We start from the raw sequence: 23,344 nt of genomic DNA, 5'->3' as shown, positions 1-23,344 counted from the left end.
CATAGGTTTATTTGAAAGTAATCAACTTTTGGGTGGTAAGAGTAACTTAACATTGTGGTGAGCCATATCATCTGACTCCATGTTGGAGAGTAAGCTTTATTTCAAAGCTTTAGTGGTGTGATTGATTAGCATGCAGAAATTATACAACAGTACAGGTGAAGCAATGCTGAGGTTGTGAGTTCAAGTCTCACCTTCAGTATGTGTTTTAAGAGTGTCCTAGAACATCTTGGAAGTTCTCACTCAGCAGTTAAACCGTTGGTTTTTGGTTAGATGGTTGTGGGTTTATACCCACCTGGAAGGTGTGTTCAAGCCTCACCTCGCGGTGTGGTTTGTAAAAGTAGCTTACAACTGCATTCACGTCCAGACAAAAACAATAGCTGAGCTACAAGCAAAGATTTACTTCCCTCTTCAGTACTTTACAGAACTATGACTAGTAAAGGCATTAACAAGAGAGTTATCACAAAGCAGCTTTACAGGAGTATTAAAATTTAGTTTAATACCTAACAAGCAAGCCAGAAACAATGGTGGCAAGGAAAAAAAACGATACCACATGTGGAAGAAACCTCGATAGGAACCAGACTCAAAAGGGAACACATCTTTCATCTGGGTGACACCAGATAGAGGGATTATAAATCTTTTACCTTCTATAGCTGTATATTGTCGAGTGGAATTCTGTAACCAGGAAACTTTTATAAGTATGAGCATCAGCGTAAATTATTAATTCATTATAGATTTAACATAAATTCCATCAAATGGTTAATGCATTGATAACAATCCTCTTTTTCTAACATACTGTTTATTTACTTGCTTTGGATTAAATTTAAGCAAAATGTGTACTAATAATTAAAATTATTACATCTATGTGGAAAAATACAATAGTAACTAGATTTGTAAAGTTCGTCGCAACAAACTTTGATGTTGGCTTTGACAAGGCAAGTATTTGCAAAGGCCGGTGCTTTTTGGAGGCAAGTGGACATATGTGTCAGTGTTACTTTTGGAGGCAAGTGAACATAAATCTTGTGAAATCTAGTGGAGTGCTAGGGTGACAAATCATTTGGAGGCAAGTGGAGACGAGCATGTAACATCATCCAAAAGCCTGTGACGCAATTCCCCTCCTTGGGCTGTTTTGATATGTCACATGCTCATGTTGTGCAAATGTATTATTTTCACGTGACATCACGTGACATCATCAGAATACCCGTGAGGAAGTTCCTCTCATTGTTCTGGGTGTTTTGATATGTCACATGTCCATGTTGTAAAAAGTTTTTTTGATTTTGCATATATTGGGGGCGGGGCTGTGGCACAACCGGAAGGCCAATCGGTACACCAATTTAAAGGTTTGTTCAGAGTATCACCCTAAAGGAGCTGGCTGAGTTTGGTGTAGATAGTTTAAAAGCTTGCCAAGTTATAAACCTCCAAAGTTTATAATGGGAGTCTATGGGAAAAAAGGTAAGTTTGAGACCCAGTACCGAAAGTACCGGAACTCGGATCGCTTAGAAAAGTCATAGCAACAAACTTCAGACCAGGGTCTACAACATATCCGAATTTGGTTCATGAGGCTCGAAAGCCCTAGGAGGAGTTACTCTTGATAATTTTTTGTCTAAGCTTAAATAGGAAAACAGTATGTTGGCTTCTTCAAAGCCGACATAATAATCATGGCTGCATTCTGAAAGCAAAATACATTCAAATCTGTCTGACGTTTAGTTAGTTCTCTTCGTGTTACAAAACAGTCTGGGAGTATACGGTTGCTATGTTGTAGCACAACATAAATCTGCCACATACAACTTTATAAACAGAGGCGGAAACGCTGATCTCCTGACCCCAGTGTCAAACACTTTACGAGTGCACCAATCAGGGACCTCGTTTTTTTTTTTCAGATCTCTTTTCATGTCCTGTTTTCTCTTCTTTGGTTAGTCTCAAAAGTAAAACGAATTATTCCGAACAAACAATAGTTACTGTTTCTCTTACTTTTATTCACTTTTATCTTTTTTATAGAGAGATCTTCTTACTTCTTCCACACTTTATCTTTACATATACATAGATTTTATTAAATATCACCACACTGGTCAATACATGCATCCCCTTCATCTTTTTTTTTCTTTTTTTCCTTTCTTTTTTCCCCTTTCTTTTCCTCCATCTGTTATAGTTACTGGCATTGATGTTTATGTCTTGATTTAGTTAGAGGGCTCTTAGGCAGTTAAGTGCACAGCCTCTCAGGATCTTACTCTAATATCACATTTTTTCTTGCATTGTTGATATGGAAAAGGAGATTTGGCACCTGTTATGGATATTGGTTTAAAAAAATAATAATAAAATAAATTTGAATACAAAATATTATTTATTTCCTTGATCAGAATGGTTTGTGCTATGCTCAAGGTACAATTTAAGTTGCAAATATTGAGCAAAGTTGTTTGCTAGCTTACAACTGGCAATGTGTGGCTCAGTGGTTAAGCCTCTGGGTTGTTGATCAGAAGGTTTAAGCTGCAACTAATAGGCCTTCGAGTAAGTCCCTTAACCCTCACTGCTCCATTGATGCTGTATCATGGCTGAACCTGTGCTCTGATCCCAACTTCCCATGTTGGGATATGTGGATTAAAAATAGATTTTTAATGGGCTGTAATGTATACTTGACAAATAAAGCCTTCTTTTTCTGAAAGCTCATGTCTTCAGGTACATCTGTTGTGAGCGATGTGTAAGTGTATATATTTATGTTGGCTTTGTAGAAGCCAACATTCTGATTTCCTTTATAAGCTTATTATTATTATTATTATTATTATTATTATTATTCTTAGCCACAAATTTATCAAGAGTAACTCGTCCTAGGGCTTTCGAGCCACATGCACCAAATTCGGATATGTCGTAGACCCTGGTCTGAAGTTTGTTGCTACTACTTTTCTAAGCGATCGGAATTCCGGCATTCCCGGTACGGAAGCTCAAAGTGGCCTTTTTTCGTATCCACTTCCATTATAAATTTTGGAGGTTTATAACTCGGCAAGTTTTCGAGCGATTTACACCAAACTCGGACAGGATCTTTAGGACGTTACTCCGGACAAAGTTCCGGACTCGGCGTTCCGACGGAACTTTCGGTTTTCCCGTAGTCGACGATGGAACGTCCCATAGACTTGAATGGGGAATTCCTAAAATTCCTCTAAGCTTTCACACACGCAGCGTGCGCAGAGCTCAGGCACGGCTTCTCTCCTGTGTTCTATACATAATAATAAGTAGAATCCCATAATGACTGCAGTATTGACATGAAATGTCCAAACCCTTAGTAGCCACTTTTTGCCAAAAGTATTGGCACCCCACCGGGTATACTGGTGACGTCACGTGTAGCCCCGCCCCCAGAATAAGCGAAATCAAAAATGAGCACAATATGGACATGTCATATATCAAAACACTCAGCCCAATGAGGGGAACTGCCCCACGTGTATTTTGGTCACGTCACGTGACGTCACGTGTATAGCCCCGCCCCCAAAATAAGTGAAATCAAAAATTTGCACAACATGGACATGTGACATATCAAAACACTCAGCCCAATGAGGGGAAGTGCCTCACGTGTGTTATGGTCACGTCACGTCACGTGTCGTCACGTGTCATCACGTGAAAATAAAAAATTTGCACAACATGGACATGTGACATATCAAAACACTCAACACAATGAGGGGAACTGCCCCACGTGTATTTTGGTAACGTCACGTGACGTCACGTGTAGCCCCGCCCCCAAAATAAGCGAAATCAAAAATTTGCACAACATGGACATGTGACATATCAAAACACTCAGCACAATGAGGGGAACTGCCCCACGTGTATTTTGGTCACGTCACGTGACGTCACGTGTAGCCCCGCCCCCAAAATAAGCGAAATCAAAAATGAGCACAACATGGACATGTCATATATCAAAACACTCAGCCCAATGAAGGGAAGTGCCTCACGTGTGTTATGGTCACGTCACGTCACGTGTCGTCACGTGTCATCACGTGAAAATAAAAAATTTGCACAACACGGACATGTGACATATCAAAACACTCAGCCCAATGAGGGGAAGTGCCTCACGTGTGTTATGGTCACGTCACGTCACGTGTCGTCACGTGTCATCACGTGAAAATAAAAAATTTGCACAACATGGACATGTGACATATCAAAACACTCAGCACAATGAGGGGAACTGCCTCATGGGTATTCGGATCATGTCACATGCTCATGTCCGCTCGCCTCCAAAAGTATTGGCACCCTAGCGGTCCAGTAGCTTTCACAATCTTTCTGTCCACTTGCCTCCAAAAGTAACACTAACCCTTATGTCCACTCGCCTCCAAAAAGCACCGGCCTTTGCGAATACTTGCACCGTCAAAGCCAACATCAAAGTTTGTCTCGACGAACTTTACAAATCTAGTTTACAATTGTTATTCAATTAAATTCAGATTTATTTGTATAGCACTTTTAACAAATGACATTGTCTCAAAGCAGCTTTACAGAACATAAACATAAAACAAAACGTTAATACAAAGAATAATATAAAGATTAATATAATGCAAAAATTCAAGATTAATATTAGAGATATTTAAATGTATTTGTATTTATCCCCAATGAGCAAGTCTGAGGCGACTGTGGCAAGGAAAAACCCCCTTGAATGGTAAAGGAAGAAACCTTGAGAGGAACCAGACTCAAAGGGGAACCCATCCTCATTTGGGTGACATTGAAGGGTGTGATTATAAATATACAGTCTGACAAATGTTGTATTGATGAGGAGGTTGTTGTCCTCAAAGACCTCATGGAGTTGGCATCTCCTCTTCGTATGTCCGAATATTTCATGAAGCAGAGTCCAACTGGAGCTGGTAAACCTCTAGATGCCTCAGGATCCTCACAGGATCGGCCTCATCTCAGAATATGGGAAGTATTGTGTGTACGCCTGACTAAAGCGATAAGTTTTTAATCTACATTTAAACTGGGAAATTACTATATTTATCAGCATTGCGTCCTGTTGGATTATGATTAGATGGGTGTGGGTTTGCTTGTGCTGTTTGACGCTCCAGTAGCGCAACTGGTTAGCGCGCGGTACTTATACAGCAGTACAGGTGAAGCGATGCCGAGGTTGTGAGTTCAAGCCTCACCTGGAGCATGAGTTTTAAGAGTGCTGTTGAACCTCTCTCAAAACATTGGTTACCTTTAGTGTAGCTGGAATTATAAATATTATGAAATCATGCTGTGAGTTTATACGTTTATCAGCATTGCTTCCTGTTGGATTATGATTAGATGGGTGTGCCTTTTCAGGCTCCAGTGGCGCAATCGGTTAGCGCGCGGTACTTATACAGCAGTACAGGTGAAGCGATGCCGAGGTTGTGAGTTCGAGCCTCACCTGGAGCATGAGTTTTAAGAGTGCTGTTGAACCTCTCTCAAAACATTGGTTACCTTTAGTGTAGCTGGAATTATAAATACTTTGAAATCATGTTGAGCATTGCTTCCTGCTGGATTATGCTTAGATGGGTAGGCTTTTTCAGGCTCCATTGGCGCAATCGGTTAGCGCGCGGTACTTATACAGCAGTACAGGTGAAGCAATGCCGAGGTTGTGAGTTCGAGCCTCACCTGGAGCATGAGTTTTAAGAGTACTGTTGAACTTCTCTCAAAACATTGGTTACCTTTAGTGTAGCTGGAATTATAAATACTTTGAAATCATGTTGAGCATTGCTTCCTGCTGGATTATGCTTAGATGGGTAGGCTTTTTCAGGCTCCAGTGGCGCAATCGGTTAGCGCGCGGTACTTATACAGCAGTACAGGTGAAGCGATGCCGAGGTTGTGAGTTCGAGCCTCACCTGGAGCATGAGTTTTAAGAGTACTGTTGAACTTCTCTCAAAACATTGGTTACCTTTAGTGTAGCTAGAATTATAAATACTCTGAAATCATGTTGTGAGTTGCTACATTTATCAGGCCTTGCTTCCTGCTGGATTATGATTAGATTGGTGTGGGTTTGCTTGTGCTGTTTCACACTCCAGTAGCGCAACCGGTTAGCACGTGGTACTTATACAGCAGTACAGGTGAAAAAATGCTGAGGTTGTGAGTTCTTACACCCAGGTCTTTTACTGTTGAGCTTGAAGCCACAGTACATCCCTCTAAATGGAAGTTGAAGTGTGAGAGCTTCTGTGTACTTGTTTTTGGACTGATAAGTAAAACTTCTGTCTTATCAGAGTTTAAAAACAGAAAATTACAGGTCCTCCAATCTTTTATCTCTTTAAAGCGGTCAGTTATATTAGACAATTTAGCTATTTCACCTGGTTTTGATGAGATATATAACTGGGTATCGTCAGCATAACAATGGAAACAAATCCCATGCCTTATAACGATGTTCCCTAAAGGAAGCATGTATATTGAGAAAAGCAGAGGTCCTAGAACTGATCCTTGAGGGACCCCATAATTAACTGGCAATAAACTGGAGGATTCCATCCATCCACCCCAGGGAGGCGTCCAGGAGGCATCCGAAACATATGCCCGAGCCACCTCAGCTGACTCCTCTCGATGTGGAGGAGCAGCGGCTCTACTCTGAGTTCCTACCGAGTGACCGAGCTCCTCACCCTATCTCTAAGGGAGCGCCCAGCCATCCTGCGGAGGAAACTCATTTCGGCCGCCTGTATCCGGGATCTTGTCCTTTCGGTCATGACCCAAAGCTCATGACCATAGGTGAGGGTGGGAACGTAGATTGAATGGTAAATATAGAGCTTTGCCTTGCGGCTTAGCTCCTTCTTCACCACAACGGACCGGTATATCGACCGCATCACTGCAGAAGATACACCGATCTGCCTGTCGATCTCCCGCTCCATCCTTCCCTCACTCGTGAACAAGACCCCTACTTAAACTCCTCCACTTGAGGCAGGAGCTCTCCACCAACCTGAAGGGAGCAAGCCACCCTTTTCTGGTTGAGAACCATGGCCTCAGACTTGGAGGTGCTGATTCTCATCCCCGCGGGCTGGTGTGGGCTTGCTCGTAGCCCCCCAGCTCAGCAACCATGTGTTGGAGTTCACCCCGGTGAACGAGTGGGTCATTTCCCTGTGCCTTCGGGTCGGGGATAGGTCTCTCATTGTTATTTGTGCTTATGGGCCAAATGGCAGTGTAGAGTACCTGACCTTCTTGGCGTCTCTGGAAGGTGTGCTGGAAAGTGCTCCGACCGGGGACTTCAACGCTCACGTTGGCAGCAACAGTGACACCTGGAGAGGCGTGATTGGGAGGAACGGCCCCCCGACCTGAACCCGAGTGGTGTTCTGTTATTGGACTTCTGTGCTAGTCACAGTTTGTCCATAACGAACACCATGTTCAAGCATAAGGGTGTCCATCAGTAACTGGAGGATTCACCATTTAATTCTACAAAATGGTATTGATCAGACAGGTAGGATCTAAACCAACTTAAAGCCTGTTCCTGAATACCTGTGTAATTTTGTAATCGATCTAGGAGAATGTTGTGATCTATAGTGTCAAATGCAGCACTAAGGTCAAGTAGAATTAATAGTGACATGCTATTATATTTAGTGCTTTCCTGAAGCCTTAATAATGTAAAGTAAGCTTTGGTGCAAGGCTTCAGTGGCACAATTGGTTAGTGCGTGGTACTTTAACAGCAGTACAGGTGAAGCAGTGCTGAGGTTGTGAGTTCAAGCTTCACCTGGGACATGAGCTTTAAGAGTACTGTTAAACTTCTCTTAAAACATTGGTTAACTTTAGTGTAGCTGGAATTATAAATACTATGAAATCATGCTGTGAGTTTATACGTTTATCAGCATTGCTTCCCGCTGGATTATGATTAGATGGGTGGGCTTTTACAGGCTCCAGTGGCGCAATCGGTTAGCGCGCGGTACTTATACAGCAGTACAGGTGAAGTGATGCCGAGGTTGTGAGTTCAAGCCTCACCTGGAGCATGAGTTTGAGAGTACTGTTGAACTTCTCTCAAAATGTTGGTTAACTTCAGTGTAGCTGGAACTTTAAATACTTTGAAATCATGTTGTGAGTTGCTACATTTATCAGGCCTTGCTTACTGCTGGATTATGATTAGATGGGTGTGGGTTCGCTCATGCTTTTCAGGCTCCAGTAGCGCAATCGGTTAGCGCACGGTACTTATACAGCAGTACAGGTGAAGTGATGCCGAGGTTGTGAGTTCGAGCCTCACCTGGAGCATGAGCTTTAAGAGTACTGTTGAACTTCTCTCAAAACATTGGTTAACTTTAGTGTAGCTGGAATTATAAATAGTTGGAAATCATGTTGAGAGTTGCTACATTTATCAGCATTCATTTTTTCTGCTGGTTTATTATTAGATGGGTGTGGGTTTGCTTATCTCGTTTCAAGCTCCAGTAGCACAGTTGGTTAGTGCATGGTAGTTATACAGCAGTACAGGTGAAGCAATGCTGAGGTTATGAGTTTAAACCTCACCTGGAGCATGAATTTTAAAAGTGGCCTAAAACTTCACTCATAGCACTGGATAACATTCAGTGTAGCTGAAATTATTAATAGTTGCATGCAAAGCGTGTTGTGAATTGCCAGAGTGCTTGCTCTGTTGTTAGAGCTGTTGGTTTCTGGTCAGATGGTTATAAGTTCAACCATAGATTCCAGGTTCTAGTTGCACAATTGGTTAGTGTGTGGCAGGTGAAACAATACTGAGGGTGTGAGTTTCAGTATCACCTGGAGCATTAGCTTTAAAGAGCAGCCTAGCACTTTACTCACACCAAGGAAAAGCTTCCAGTCTAGATGGAATTCTAAACATGTGTTGAATGTGAGTTTGAGCCACTTGTACAAGTCAGTAGTTAAAGCTGTTGGTTTCTGGTCAGATAGTTGTGGGTACAATCACATCTTCCAGGCTCCAATGGTGCAGTCGATTAGCATGTGGTACTTATACAGCAGTAGCTTGTTAAATCTACACTGTCTATATGTTGTTTGATCGAAAATAAATACTTGTATAACTAATTTAAAGCTTACTCTCACCATTGTGAGAAGCCATACTGATTCCTGGAAAGGTGACCATTGCATGACATAGTATGAACCTTATCTTTGCAGCCGATGAGTTAAACCATGGCCCTTTACCGCAGTACGTTCACCCTGCCTTGTATATACACTTCAGCTGTGTGTATAAAAGACACGGACAGAGCTTGTAAATCTTCTAAATAGGAGAGAACTTTGATCTTACATTTCCAGTTGTGCAATAATGACACGATGAGCCAAATATTAAATCATATAATCATGAGAATATAAACCACGGTAAGAATAGACATGATCTTATTCATCCATTCAGGCATGTTTGCACATGTAGTAAGCGCTAAACTCCAGAACTTCAGCATGGCATTACAGTCTGTTGCATAAGTATCCACCCCTCTTGGATATTTCCACATTTTATATTTACTTTTAAGTTCCTTTATTGACAGAATTATGTTTTTTTAATAGAGATATCAGACTAAACAACATACCTTGGTTTGTCAGTATGGACCATATTTTCATAATGTATTTTGTATATGGAATAATACATTTTCGTATATTACAGAGGTTATTGAAGCAACAGTGTGGGGATGTGGTAGCTCAGTAGTTAAGGTGTTCGACTACTGATCAGATGGTCATTGGTTCAAATCCCAGGTCCACCAAGTTGCCCCTGCAGGGCCCCTGAGCAAGGCCCTTAACCCTCAATTGCTCAGGTGTATAAACTGAAATAAAAAATATAAGTCACTCTGGATAAGAGTGTCTGCTAAATGCTGTAAATGTACATGTGTATTATCTTGTAACATGGATTTGCACTAAATCCATGTTATTTTTTAAGCTGTGTAAATACAAAATCCCAGAACAATTGAGCCAACACACACGTTAAACCTAATTAGGTTATTAATTAGAAGGAGACTCAAGTGTCAGGGTTTCATATTCATCTAACCTAAAGTTATTCTTATTTACAGTGTTTTGAAGAAGTGTCTGGAATCATATAAGGATTTCTTTATTCACTGTTATGTTGTCATCACACACTCTGTACTGCAGCTTTGGGATTGAACACGATGGCAACAGCAATGACTGTGAGCCGATTGGGAAAAGGCCATTTGTCATGTCTCCTCAGCTCCTGTATGGAACATCTTCACCCAACTGGTCACGGTGCAGCCGCCAGTACATCACGCGCTTTCTGGAGTGAGTAACTGATTTCTCATCTCTCTCTCTCTCTCTCTCTCTCTCTCTCTCTCTCTCTCTCTCTCTCTCTCTCTAAATATAATTCTTTTTCTTAGCAATCAATCATATTTTCCGCTTTCTTCTATGAAGTAAAGTGCCCTTATTCAGCTCAGCCGTGGCTAATAAATATAATAAACTTGACATGATGGTCTGATTACAAGGTTTCAGATTGAATGCTACACAGGATGTAAATCATCTGACTTCATCTGAGTTAGATGGAGCTTCAAAGCGAAATGACGTTTCTTGGACTTCATGGCATCACACTGTTTTATATCTTTATGTTCTTTACGCTCAATCACCCTGAGATGCTCAGATTAGGGTATGTTTACACTGAGTCACCCACTGGTTTGGTTTTAGGGGTGACATTTACTGAGTGAGAACAGTCTACTAGTTTATCTATAAATGATTCTTTATAATTGGCTCACCAAGCAACAGCATGACTGTGTTGTTTCTCCTGTGAGTGTTGCTCCAACAGCTGGAGTACATTAAGCGTAGGTCAGTATAGGTCAGGGTGGAGGGAGGTGAGACACCCGAGGGAGTATTTTACACAGCAGTCAGTGGCCTGAGACTGAACCAAGCTGGATCATTATGACCAAAGCCACTGTTTGTTTTTTCTTGCTACAGCAGGGTCAGATCTCTGACCAGTTCTCCCACCAGTTCTCCCACCAGTTCTCCCATGGTTTTTTATTTTTTTTAGGAGAAGCTGAAATGATTCATATTGTTAAACCGTTTATTTCTAAATTAGCATGTGAATGCTTGTGTAATATCGTACAATCAGAACTGACAGTAACTGAGCATCTATTCATGAGCATGATTCATTACATCACAGCACAATTGAATTGTCAAATCTGATTGTTAAGAAGGTGTTGATTAACGTATTATCTGTAATAGCAGCTCTAATAGTTCTGACTGCAAGGTTAATATTAGGCCATCCTTAAAAATATTCTTGTTTGCCGTAACCCGACCGACCCTGTCAATTTAGGACCGACTCAAATGTATTTTTTTTTTGCTTTAAGTCCGACCGTCTTACTGGTTGTAAATTTGCGTTAAGACCGACCAATTTTTTTTTACTCTTCAAACAACTAATACAAAAGCAATAAAATAATATTAATTATATTTTAGTAAGTATTGTAAATATATAAATTGCCTAGACCTACATACAAACGTTCTTTCTTTTAAATAAAAACCCGTGACGTCATCTATGTTTACACTATTGGTTGACAGATGTCACACTATGACCTGTGCGTTCGCTTTGTCTCATCCTCTCATTCACTGTCAGAGTCAACGGTTCGTGCTTGGTAATGATGGCTGCGGCTGCAGTAAACAAAATGTTTGCGGTCACCGTTCAAAGTCATACGGGTTCGGGCACCATAATACATCTAAAAAATTCATTAAAACAGCTCGACACCGCTTTAACTTGGCACGAAGTTCTGGAAAAACTGTGCCCAGATCTTTTCCCATCCCTTCTCCCGTCTAGTCTATATAGCCTGCATCAAAACGAGGTTTGCAATGATGCACCCGAAGGCACGGGTTAAAGACCCGGTCAGTGACGTCACGATATGCTAATTTGTTTAAATTCATACCTACGTAATCACCATCACCAAAATTGTACTTTTTTTTTTACATTGAAACTTAACCCTTTTTTTTTACTGTTACATATTAATACATTATCATTTTCATAGTAACAGCACATTCACAAGGTCGTGTACTTCAGATGTTCGGTATAATCTAAGGCTAATAATAAAGGGATTAAAAACAAATGCAATACAAATCATTGGTTTCTGTTTATGTGCTCATTTATTAAACATTATTATATATAACTATAAATGGCTAAAAATGACAATGTTTGGTTCTTGAAGGAAGTGAAATGTAAAAGAAGCTTGATCTTGGGTTGTATTCAGAGTTCCGCACATATATTTAGGATTTAATACTGAAATTTCACACATCAATATTCAATATTCAGAATTCAGAATCAACTACAGACGTAAGCGCTTTTCAGATAGTGGGATAGTAGGATCTCGTTGGGAAGCTAGAAGCAACCAGGGTTTAATTTCTGGGCAACTCAACCCAGCAACTGGGGTTTGGTGCAGTCTCAGTGCCGGTCCCAAGCCATGGGTAAAATGAGTCAGTGTAAAACCTGTACCAAATCAGTTATGTAGACAAATGATCTGCTCTGCTAACCGCTAAAAAGCTGGAATAAGGAGAAGACAAGCTTCTCAGGCTTCTACTCATGTAGAAGCTTCCACTCATCTGGCAGTCTCATAGGCATGAACTTACCATAACATCATCCAGCAAGTCAGCTTAAGCATGTGCGTAACCTGATTCTGAATACATGAATCTTTCCTTACATGAATATTGACATATGGACTTAATTTACAAAATCGAATTACTTCCTCTTGCGCTTATATACGTTTCTATAACTGCACACTATGGTTGACAAATTTATAGAACAACTACTCCCCTCCCCACCTCCACCAAAAATGTTTACTGAGCCACAGAACAGATTCTCTTTAGCTTAGATTTTACTAGTCTCTGCTAATATACTATCGCCTTTCCTCCAAAAGATATTCCCTCATTTAGCAGACACCCTTATCAAGAGGGACGTATGATTTATATGATTTATATTATTTTGATCCTAAACAATCCTTGTGAGAGAAGGCAGCTTCCAACTTCCCTATAAGGGGACACAGCATTTTAACTGTTTTTTTTTCTTCAGTGAGTTACAATTTTTTTGGAATTCATTCACTCCACATCCTTCAAATTTCCAAGGAACCTACTGTAAAGACCTAGTGTCTTTAATAAGCATTTGTACTTCTGTGAATACTTGTGTGCCAAACACGGATTATCTATGGATGATTGAAGACAGTTTATGTATGATACGGTATCCAAACCCTGTTACTCTTGATAGGACTGAAGGCTTTCCCAGGCCTTTTGGCTTTATGCCGCATCCTCCCGTGTGACATTGCATGATGAAACCTCCCTCCCTTCCTCCTTCCACTAATGAAAGAACTGCAATGTGCTGTTGTAGCTTGCTGATAATGCAGAGAAGAGGCTATATTTGTGATCAGAGATACAATAGACACTGGGATTTTTTAGATAGGGAATGTGCTGGAGGGATGATGGAGCCTTGGGGATTAAATAAAATAGTCAGTTCGTTGCCACGGGTCTGGACATGACTTGATCCAACAAACAGTGACTTACAAAGTCAATTTAAAGCCATTTCCATAATCTCTTGTTTACAATTTGGCTAATCATTCACACATTGATTTAATATGCACTTGTTTACTGGTCTCATAAGCATGACGGATTTTTGCTCTTCTTCTGAAATGTGCATTTGGCCTTTGCTGCAGCACCGTATGGCCTTTCCAGATGATCTGATCAGCATTCAGCTCAGGAAAGTCCTTCCATCTTATTTCCCAGCTGTTTTAGTCTTCATGGTATTAATATGAATTTCTCACTATTTTCTATTTTCTCTTTTTTCTTAGTTGTGAGTTTATTTATTTATTTATTGCAATTTATACTACTTACTTTAATCCTAGTATTGCCAATTCCAGTTGTAAAAAAAAACCCCAAGATTCCATTAATTCTCCAAGCACTCTGAATAACTTAACTCTCATTTTAAAAAAATAAAGTAAGAATCTTTTCTCATTATAACCAACTGGGAGCAATTTATTGTGTTTATGGGTTTTGAGAGCTAGACTTGCAAACCATTTTAAAAAACTTTGCATGCAAATGAATGCAAAACTAAGTCATATTAATTAGTCCAAAATGAGATCGCTGCAGGAGAATGAATCATGAAGACATTAATGTCACCATTGATTACGTTTGGTTGGGGTTTTTAATGCAGCTTCCAAGTTAAGACAGAGCTCAGTTAAAACAAAGGAGCTGGTTATCACAAAATATTACCTGTTTTCAAAACTATTTTACATCAAATTATCATGTCATCTGCCCATAGATATTTAGTAAGGCAATCCTATCTGTTAGCTCATAAGAGGAAAATCAGATTAACCAACAGGAAGTGAGAATGGATAAGGCTATTTACAGGAATGCTATCACCCTGTAGGGATGAATAAGATGTGTGTTTTTTTTATTAACAGTCGAGGTTGGGGCTGGTGTCTGGATGACCCTCCTGGGAGAAACGAGCTGGACGCGCAGTCTGTGCTACCTGGCGTTCTGTACAGCGCCGCCCACCAATGCCGCCTCCAGTATGGCTCCGGCTCGCTGCTCTGTGATGACATGGACGTAAGACATCAATTTTTTCTTTACTTTCACACCCACATGGCCTTGGCGAACCCTGTGCACAGCTGCTTGATGCATAGCAGACGTCCGGAAAGCAGGCGTCTAAGCAGGGTCTGCTAGTGGAAAACAAAATCTGATATTCAGAGCGACATATTCAGAGACGTGGATCCACAATAAACATAATACTGTATAAATGATGCTGGATATTTTTTGAGTAGACCTAAAGCACTAATAGACTACAGCATTAATTTCATGCCTGGATGGTCCTGAACTTCCAAGTCCGCTAATACATGTCAATAATTGCACAGGAAATGGTACAGGTATTCAGATTCGGTTTACATAGCTTCATTTGTTTGAATTTCCTTTCACTCACTCTCTCTCTCTCTCACTCATTTTCTACCGCTTATCCGAACTACCTCGGGTCACGGGGAGCCTGTGCCTATCTCAGGCATCATCGGGCATCAAGGCAGGATACACCCTGGACGGAGTGCGAACCCATCGTTGGGCACACACAAACACACACTCATGCACTCACACACTACGGACAATTTTCCAGAGATGCCAATCAACCTACCATGCATGTCTTTGGACCGGAGGAGGAAACCGGAGTACCCAGAGGAAACCCGAAAGGCACGGGGAGAACATGCAAACTCCACACACACAAGGCGGAGGCGGGAATCGAACCCCCAACCCTGGAGGTGTGAGGCGAACGTGCTAACCACTAAAGCACCGTGCCCCCCTGAATTTTCTTTCAGATAATAGAAATTTCCTGTGTGTGGTTCACACGTCTGAGGCTCTGACATTTTTCGGGACATTTTTCTTCTCAGTATATTCACAACTCTGAATGAACATACTCTGTTCATTGTTTACCCCTTACAAAACTTACAAAACCCACATGACACCTTAGGAAATCTGTCATTGGCTTGATGGTAGCAAGTTAAACAACTCTTACTATAAGCAAATACGGGGGGCTTAGTGGTTAGCACGTTCGCCTCACACCTCCAGGGTTGGGGGTTCGATTCCCGCCTCCACCTTGTGTGTGTGGAGTTTGCATGTTCTCCCTGTGCCTTGGGGGTTTTCTCTGGGTACTCCGGTTTCCTCCCCCGGTCCAAAGACATGCATGGTAGGTTGATTGGCATCTCGGAAAATTGTCCGTAGTGTGTGATTGCATGAGTGAATGAGAGTATGTGTGTGTGTGCCCTGCGATGGGTTGGCACTCCATCCAGGGTGTATCCTGCCTTGATGCCCGATGACGCCTGAGATAGGCACAGGCTCCCTGTGACCCGAGGTAGTTTGGATAAGCGGTAGAAAATGAGTGAGTGAGTGAGTGAGTATAAGCAAATACAGGTAAATGGTGTAAGAGTTTACGTATAAATAGCACTCTTACAAACTGACACAGGTGGCAAGCAGTAAAATATAGAAAGCTTAGACATGAAAATAAAGGTGCAATTGCAGGTTATAAATACAAGTACAGTAAAATGACGAGGGACAAGCAGCAGTAATAAGACTGTAGTTTGGAGTGAATCTACAGAGAGACTGGAGAACTGTAGAGATTGATTATTCTGTTGTGTTTATGCGGGCTCCTCTAGGGATAACAGCTGTTTTTAAGTCTGTTGCACACATGGATCGATGTGCATCGGGAAGGAAGGCTGCCACAAGAAGAAGACATATTCTCTGTGAATGTGGGGGAACCATTTGAGCTGGAAACAAGGAATATAAAACAGGAGATTCACACAGGATGGTGTGCAGCATCATGGCAATAGTGTAATTAGTGATTTTATGTAGGCAGGTTTTACCAACTCTTTATGAATATGGAGGTCAGTGCTCCAGGTAGATACAGTAGTTGTTCAGTCAGGAATTTATTTTATGTATTGGATGGGAATCACAGCCAGGTAGAGATTCATTAAATGTCTTTTTTATCCTGCTCACAGTATTTGGAATTGGTGAGTCTGCTGCTTAACCTTAGGACCCTCGGCAGTGTGCAGTTTAGTCAAAGTAACAGAACACAATTGTGCAGTTGAAGGTTAGGGGACTTAATTGGCCAGATTTATTCCATCACAGGTTTGTACCGCAGGTTGAAACATTTTTCTAGCTCTCATCTATCACAACAGCCAACAACCTCAATCAGAAAGGCAAAGTTGGAGGCTTAAGGTCGTGGATGAAGTGCTTCCACTGAGACACAATGAATCCATCTGGTGCATTTTGTCATACTGCTGCTGATAATATACATGATAATAAACACAGGGCAGCTCAACCCAGTCAAAGAACAGAGCTAACTTCCTTCATATTACTACCATCTCTCCGACCCAGAGAGTTGGACCAAATCCCAGTCCTGCAAAGATGCCAGGGTTGGATGCTTAAGCGAGACCCTTAACATTCAAATCCTGTTATATCCTGCCTGGATAATAGCGTCAGCCAAACGAGCACTGTCGTCCAGTCACAAATGTATGTTGTATTCAAAATTCCCAATGATATGGTGAACGTAATTCTGTTGCACTTTTTAGTGGACCGTTTTTGTTAATGCTTTAAAATGGCATGTTCATGGAAATTACTATGATTTAGCCTTCAGACTGGTAATACTGTTAAAAGTACTGTACATGAGCTAAATCTGAGATGATATTTTCCACCCTTTTACAGATGAGAGCTGTAATATATGTTATGACAGCCCAGAAGTAGTAACAAATGCAATTGGCTAAAGATAATGGGACAATTTGTTAGAGCTAGGATGATGAGGAAGCTCTTCTTAATTCGCTAGAGAGCGACTGAGTCATACTCATTTATCACCCATGGTGTCCCTCCAATTCAGTGTTTACTCGTAACAGACTGAATAAACTCCCAGCATGTCAACCCATTACTCCTTAATGGCTGCCATGACTGACAGGAGCCTGTGGGAGATTGAGATGATTTAAGACATCCCACTGATAATTGAATACATTTCAGTCTCATTAGGAACCAGACGCACTACAGAGGTGTTTTGTGCCATCGAAATGAAAAGGGTAGAGCAGCCATACAAATGCCTGGAGATTTGACAGGATAGGAAGTGAGCCTGGACCACACACATCTCTCCTGCCTGACAGGAAGTCTCTGTATCCATTTATACAGATACCATAAGTTTCTCAGCATGATATGGTTTTCCTTTTTGACCCGTAAACAAGCACAGCATTAGCTGAGACCAGACTGTCTTGAAATTCCTGTACTAAAAAAAGCAACTATAAACACTAATGACATATAAACCTTTACTGAAATTCTTCTTTTTTTTTATACTAAAGCCAGCAGGCTACACAAACAGAAAACGGTTTTGATTGTGGACCGATTGTGGTATTGCTAACAAAAGGACATCAGAACTCAGTCAGTATTTACAACTGATATGTCTTGATGTTGCACACATTTCCGGTGTGCGCTTCACAACATGTAAGAGATTTTTTGTACCAGTTAGATGGCCCTGACTGATTATGCTTTTGGCTTATAACAAGCGTCTGCAAATCGTTTGTCAAAATGTCAAAAAACAGCATGCTTGTTCTCTCCTGACCTTATTCTGAAAACTTTCTTTTGCTCAGTGACCTTATCAGGGTTGTTAGGTTGCTGTAGGGGTGCGGATTTGTAGGAAAATAGTTAAGAGGTGTCTTGGATGCAGACCCTGATCCCCTGACCCCCAGTTAAAAAATATAGATTGTAGTTCCCCCTGCGATGGGTTGGCACTCCGTCCAGGGTGTATCCTGCCTTGATGCCCGATGACGCCTGAGATACTGTAGGCACAGGCTCCCCGTGACCCGAGGTAGTTCGGATAAGCGGTAGAAGATGAATGATGAATGAAAAGATTGTAGTTCCATGTCATAAGTTATCCCAGCACTCCCAAACAGTGCACTGACAGAACAGTACCTATTTTGCATATTGTATTGTATTAAATACAATGTATGTGTATTAAAATAAAATATAAAATACAATGTATGTGTATTAAAATAATGGTTTGAAAAAATAGAGCAGCTTTTTTCGTGTTGAAAGAAGTAGCAAATAAAATATACTACTACTACTACTACTACTACTACTACTACTACTACTGCTAATAATAATAATAATAATAATAATAATAATAATTATTATTATTATTATTATTATTATTATTATTATTATTATATGAAACATTAATGGAAACCTGACTTTATTTAAATTAAATGCTAAATACACAATTAGCATGTGAATGGCCATTATTTTAGTCCAAATTCAATTTCGCTAGTTTTTTGCATCTTTGTTTCTGTCCAAATTCAAATGTTAGAAAAGCAAAATCTATTGATGTATTTATTTTAGTTCAACATCCACCTTAAAATGAATCACATCTCTAATCAAACACTGGAATATTTTGGTGCCGAACAATGTCGAAAAATGTGAACCATTTTCGTCACTCTGTGTAAACCTGGCATGCCTTAGAAAATGTAAGCTTATGGTAGCCTAGTGGTTAAAGTGTTCGACTACCAGTCAGTAAGATGTAAGTTAAAATCCTGGGTCCACCAAGCTGCCAATGCTGGGCCCCTGAGCAAGGCCCTTAACCCATCGGTTGTATAAAAAGTCGTATAAGTTGCAAAAAGTCGCTATGCATAAGGGTGCCTGCCAAATTCCGTAATTGTAAGCATCAAAGTAAGGCAGATGCCCAATGGAAGAAAAGGACAGCTCATTTTAAATTGTACTGAACTACAGATTTGAGGAACTAACAGAGGGCACAGATCTAATATGGGTAACGTCCTCAGAAATAGAACAGTGCAATGAAGTACAAAGCTCGAGGGAAATGAGCCTTGAGGCTGCCTCACATACAGAGGCCTGTGGAAAGTGGGAGTTCCACCAAATTCAGCTGCACAAGTGCACTATTCATGTCGTAATATATCTGTCCATGTGAGAGACTGGGCTATTTACAATGTACCAATTGCAAAGATAAGCTCTTTATACAGTACTCTTCTACTACTGACTGAAAGTTTTCTTGCTTTGTGTAGAACGTCTGCAGCACTCTGTGGTGCACCGTGGCCTCCACATGTCACTCAAAACTGGACGGAGCAGTGGATGGCACCAAGTGTGGTGAAGACAAAGTAAGTGTGTTTTCTTTTCCCAGCGTGAGCCTCACATTTGCTTTGCTGCTTTACTTGCGTTTTCTCTCATGATGTAAACAGATTGCTATGCTCAACAGCTGCATTACGGTTTTGTTGCGCTTTTTTCCTGCAGGGTTTGTGTTGCTATCTTGGCTAAGTGTGTGTGTGTGTGTGTGTGTGTATGTGGTGGTGTAATCCTTTATTCTGTCTTTGTTAGCGGTGTTTAAATGGCGAGTGTGTGTCAGCTGGATATCAGCTGGAGAAAGTGAACGGTGGATGGGGGCCGTGGAACGAGTGGTCGTCCTGCTCCAGGACGTGTGGCGCAGGAGTGCAGAACTCACACAGAGACTGTGTTAGTCCCATGTACGTGAGTGAGCACGTGTGAGCTTTACATGACTCACTGTATTAATCATTATAATAATTATAATAAATAATAATTGAATTAATAGTTTTAAAGTGTTTAACACTGTCATTGTATCACTCCATATACTGTCGCTCACATTGTCACTTGACCAAAAATGACAAATAGAAGAAAACTTTGTTTGATTATACTATATTCAACATATTCAGTGTTTACCATTTTATGTGAGTTTTTAACTGTCCTCTAAATATTAATATATATATATATATATATATATATTAATATTTAGAGGACATTGTCCTTAGAAGACATAATGTGCATGTTTACTACTTAAACACAACACATGTTTGAGCTCCAGCTTGTTCCCTTCTCCAGTAAACAATGAAGAGAGCTGTTATTTAAATCGTGCTCTGTGAGATAGACTCTGTAGCGTGCGAGACAGCAGGGTTAAATGGTGTGCATTTTTTCCCAAACTAGTCATTTCTTTACTGATAAGATTGCATGTACAGTATGGATGTGTTCGTGTGTTTAAGGGTTTATGATAGTTTTCAGTCACATGGCTATCAGAGATAGAGAGAAAGAAAGATAGAGAAAGAAAGAAATGAACATTGATATAGTGGATGACTCCGTTCATCATGCTATACAGTCTTACTGTATGTAATCTCTGAAAGCAGCTCATTGTGGGACATTGTTATGTCACATACTGTATTTCATTTCGAGTACAAACACAATCTTAACCCTTGTATGTTGTTCGGGTCTGTGGGACCCATATTCATTAACATCAATAGTTTTGAAAAGCTTTGCTTCCTTGTAAATTTGTTGATTTTTTTTCCCCACTCATAACTTGATTAAATTTGATTTTCTTTTTTTTTTTTTTATTACATTTTATTAAAAAACAACAAAAACGAGTGACACTTTAATTAAAAATGTGATGTAATAAAGGTAAAGGGCAAATATTAACCATATATGCTGTTTATATTGCTTGTAATTGGGATGACGTTAACGTCTGTAGAGTATTTTAACATCAAATTTTTGATTGTGTTGAATTAAAATCTCAAAAATGCAGCGAGTCCACCAGACCCATGAACACTGGCTGAGTAACAAAAATACAAACATCATACAAGGGTTAATACAGTAAGATTTCTTTGCTTCTGCATCCTTCAGCCCAAAGAATGGAGGGAGATACTGCCTTGGGGAGCGCCGCAGATACAAGATCTGTAACCGAGCGGCATGCCCTCGAGGCCAACCCAGCTTCAGATCTATCCAGTGCAGCAAGTTCAACAGCATCCCTTATAAGGGCAAATTCTACCAATGGATCCAGGTCAATAACCGAAGTGAGCATTATGTTACAACATCCATGGCTTGTGCTTAATAGTAAATGAACAGCACAGACAACAAGATTTCATTCTGCTCATTAGAGGTAGTATGAAGTGCCATTACGTTCTGAAACCACAGACATTATGCTAGTGAGCTAATTTTAAAGCTGCAACATTATCTGAACTATGTGCCTGTTGAAGAAGGACGATGACTTGAGTTTGAGCCTCATTTCAGATAAGAATTTTGAATGACCTTGAAAACATGATGAAAATACATGATCGAGTTATGTTGAATGTACAAAACCAAATTGTGTTAATGTAACTCAATTCAATCGTTTCGAACCGATATGGACTCTGGACTTTAATTAAAATGTAGAGTTATGGAGTCTAGACACAATTTAGACTGTAGAATTAGGAGATCTGTATTCTATTGGAAGAATAGTGTTATGGGCTCTGGACTCTACCTGAACTGTAGAGTTTGGGCGTCTGTATTCTGTCTAAACGAGTTATAGACACTGGACTCTACTTGAGCTGTCGAATTATGGAGTCTAGTCTCTACCTGAACTGTAGAGTTTATTGAGTCTGGGCTCAATTTGGAATGTAGAATTTGGGCATTTGGTCTCAATTGGGACTCCGGAGCTATGAACTCTGGACTCAACTTTAACTCTAATGGTACTCTGGACTCTGGAGTCTCAAACTACTTTTCTTATTTCTTTAGTTAGGGTCTATGGACTCTGCTTGAACTGTAGCTTTAGCGTCCATAGAAGTCGGGACCCTTCCTGATCTGTAGATTTATGGAGTCTGGACACAATTGGACTGTAGAATTTGGGAATCTATATTGTATCTGAACTGGACTGTACTTAAGCTGTAGTATTATGAACTTTTCACTCAATTTGGAGTGTAGAATTGAAGCATTTGTGCTCAATTAGGACTCCAGGGCTAAGAAAACATGATTGACTTTAACTCTAAAGATACTCTGGACTCTGGAGTCTCAAACTGTGAGCTGAACCCAGTTTACTTTAAGTTTGAGACTTAGTTCTGGTTCTCCATTTCTAGACACTAGACTTAGCTTGGGATTCAGGACCCACTTCTCATAGTAACCTGTAATATGACTGAAAAACATAATGGTTTACATTATGAATTATTAAAATAGCAACTAAAGCAATTGAATGTTTTTGTGTGTAGTGTTTGAGCTTGTAGCATGAAAAAGTGGTGCAACAGAAATTTTGCCTCTTTTTTCAGTAAATCCATGTGAACTGCATTGCCGCCCAGTGAACGAGTATTTCTCAGATAAGATGGTGGACGCAGTAATTGACGGAACCCGGTGCTTTGAGGGAAGTCAGAGCCGAGACATGTGCATTAACGGAATCTGTAAGGTCAGTCAATCAATCGACCTCCCACTAGTAATTACTGAAAAATCTCCAGTTGAAGCGTCTTTACTTTTTGAAACTTTCAGTGTGTCACAAAGGACTGCAAGCAGAGCAAGAAAAAGGCATTGCGAAGGAGAATGTAGAGTGCCTTACAATTGTATGCTTAGATCCTGACTGCGTAGTCATTCAGCCCATATTGCAATTCATTCATTCATTCACTCATTTTCTACCGCTTATCCGAACTACCTCGGGTCACGGGGAGCCTGTGCCTATCTCAGGCGTCATCGGGCATCAAGGCAGGATACACCCTGGACAGAGTGCCAACCCATCGCAGGGCACACACACACTCTCATTCACTCACACAATCACACACTACGGACAATTTTCCAGAGATGCCAATCAACCTACCATGCATGTCTTTGGACCGGGGGAGGAAACCGGAGTACCCGGAGGAAACCCCCGAGGCACAGGGAGAACATGCAAACTCCACACACACAAGGTGGAGGCGGGAATCGAACCCTCAACCCTGGAGGTGTGAGGCGAACGTGCTACCCACTAAGCCACCGTGCCTCCCCATATTGCAATTATTTTGTTTAATTCTCACATTTTTTCAGCCAACAACTTATCCTTGTGCATAACCTTGTTCAAACATCTTGACTCCTTGTGTATGATTTGAGCTTCACACCCTTGTTAGAAATCCAGTACTATGCGAAGTGTGTTTGTCTTGGATGGGAGCTATAGTTTGAGCAAAACACTGAGACCATTTATTATTTTTATTGATTGGGATTTGTTTTAATCATGTGCTCAGTAAGAAAC

At 40.6% G+C, this 23,344-nt stretch overlaps 1 protein-coding gene and 6 non-coding genes across 7 annotated transcripts in view; all 7 read left to right on the top strand.

Annotated features, from left to right (window-relative positions):
- Window positions 1-23,344, top strand: part of LOC132856922 (A disintegrin and metalloproteinase with thrombospondin motifs 7) — a 76,044-nt gene that overhangs the window by 11,109 nt on the left and 41,591 nt on the right. The window contains exons 8-13 of the mRNA XM_060886803.1: window positions 9,985-10,128; window positions 14,265-14,409; window positions 19,389-19,481; window positions 19,699-19,844; window positions 21,007-21,176; window positions 22,401-22,534. Of these exons, the coding sequence (XP_060742786.1) occupies window positions 9,985-10,128; window positions 14,265-14,409; window positions 19,389-19,481; window positions 19,699-19,844; window positions 21,007-21,176; window positions 22,401-22,534 (832 nt within the window). The remainder of the gene's footprint in view (window positions 1-9,984; window positions 10,129-14,264; window positions 14,410-19,388; window positions 19,482-19,698; window positions 19,845-21,006; window positions 21,177-22,400; window positions 22,535-23,344) is intronic.
- On the top strand, window positions 5,024-5,116 carry trnai-uau (transfer RNA isoleucine (anticodon UAU)). Its single transcript is given in 2 exon segments — window positions 5,024-5,061; window positions 5,081-5,116. It is a non-coding gene; the product is annotated as a tRNA-Ile (tRNA).
- Window positions 5,269-5,361, top strand: trnai-uau (transfer RNA isoleucine (anticodon UAU)). The gene is given in 2 exon segments: window positions 5,269-5,306; window positions 5,326-5,361. It is a non-coding gene; the product is annotated as a tRNA-Ile (tRNA).
- trnai-uau (transfer RNA isoleucine (anticodon UAU)) lies at window positions 5,496-5,588 on the top strand. Its single transcript is given in 2 exon segments — window positions 5,496-5,533; window positions 5,553-5,588. It is a non-coding gene; the product is annotated as a tRNA-Ile (tRNA).
- trnai-uau (transfer RNA isoleucine (anticodon UAU)) lies at window positions 5,723-5,815 on the top strand. Its single transcript is given in 2 exon segments — window positions 5,723-5,760; window positions 5,780-5,815. It is a non-coding gene; the product is annotated as a tRNA-Ile (tRNA).
- On the top strand, window positions 7,803-7,895 carry trnai-uau (transfer RNA isoleucine (anticodon UAU)). The gene is given in 2 exon segments: window positions 7,803-7,840; window positions 7,860-7,895. It is a non-coding gene; the product is annotated as a tRNA-Ile (tRNA).
- On the top strand, window positions 8,059-8,151 carry trnai-uau (transfer RNA isoleucine (anticodon UAU)). Its single transcript is given in 2 exon segments — window positions 8,059-8,096; window positions 8,116-8,151. It is a non-coding gene; the product is annotated as a tRNA-Ile (tRNA).

The sequence above is a fragment of the Tachysurus vachellii genome, chromosome 1 (assembly GCF_030014155.1).
Source record: "Tachysurus vachellii isolate PV-2020 chromosome 1, HZAU_Pvac_v1, whole genome shotgun sequence".
Lineage (NCBI taxonomy): Eukaryota > Metazoa > Chordata > Actinopteri > Siluriformes > Bagridae > Tachysurus > Tachysurus vachellii.
Note: the sequence above shows the minus strand (reverse complement) of the source record. Positions and strands in the feature narration are given on the sequence as shown.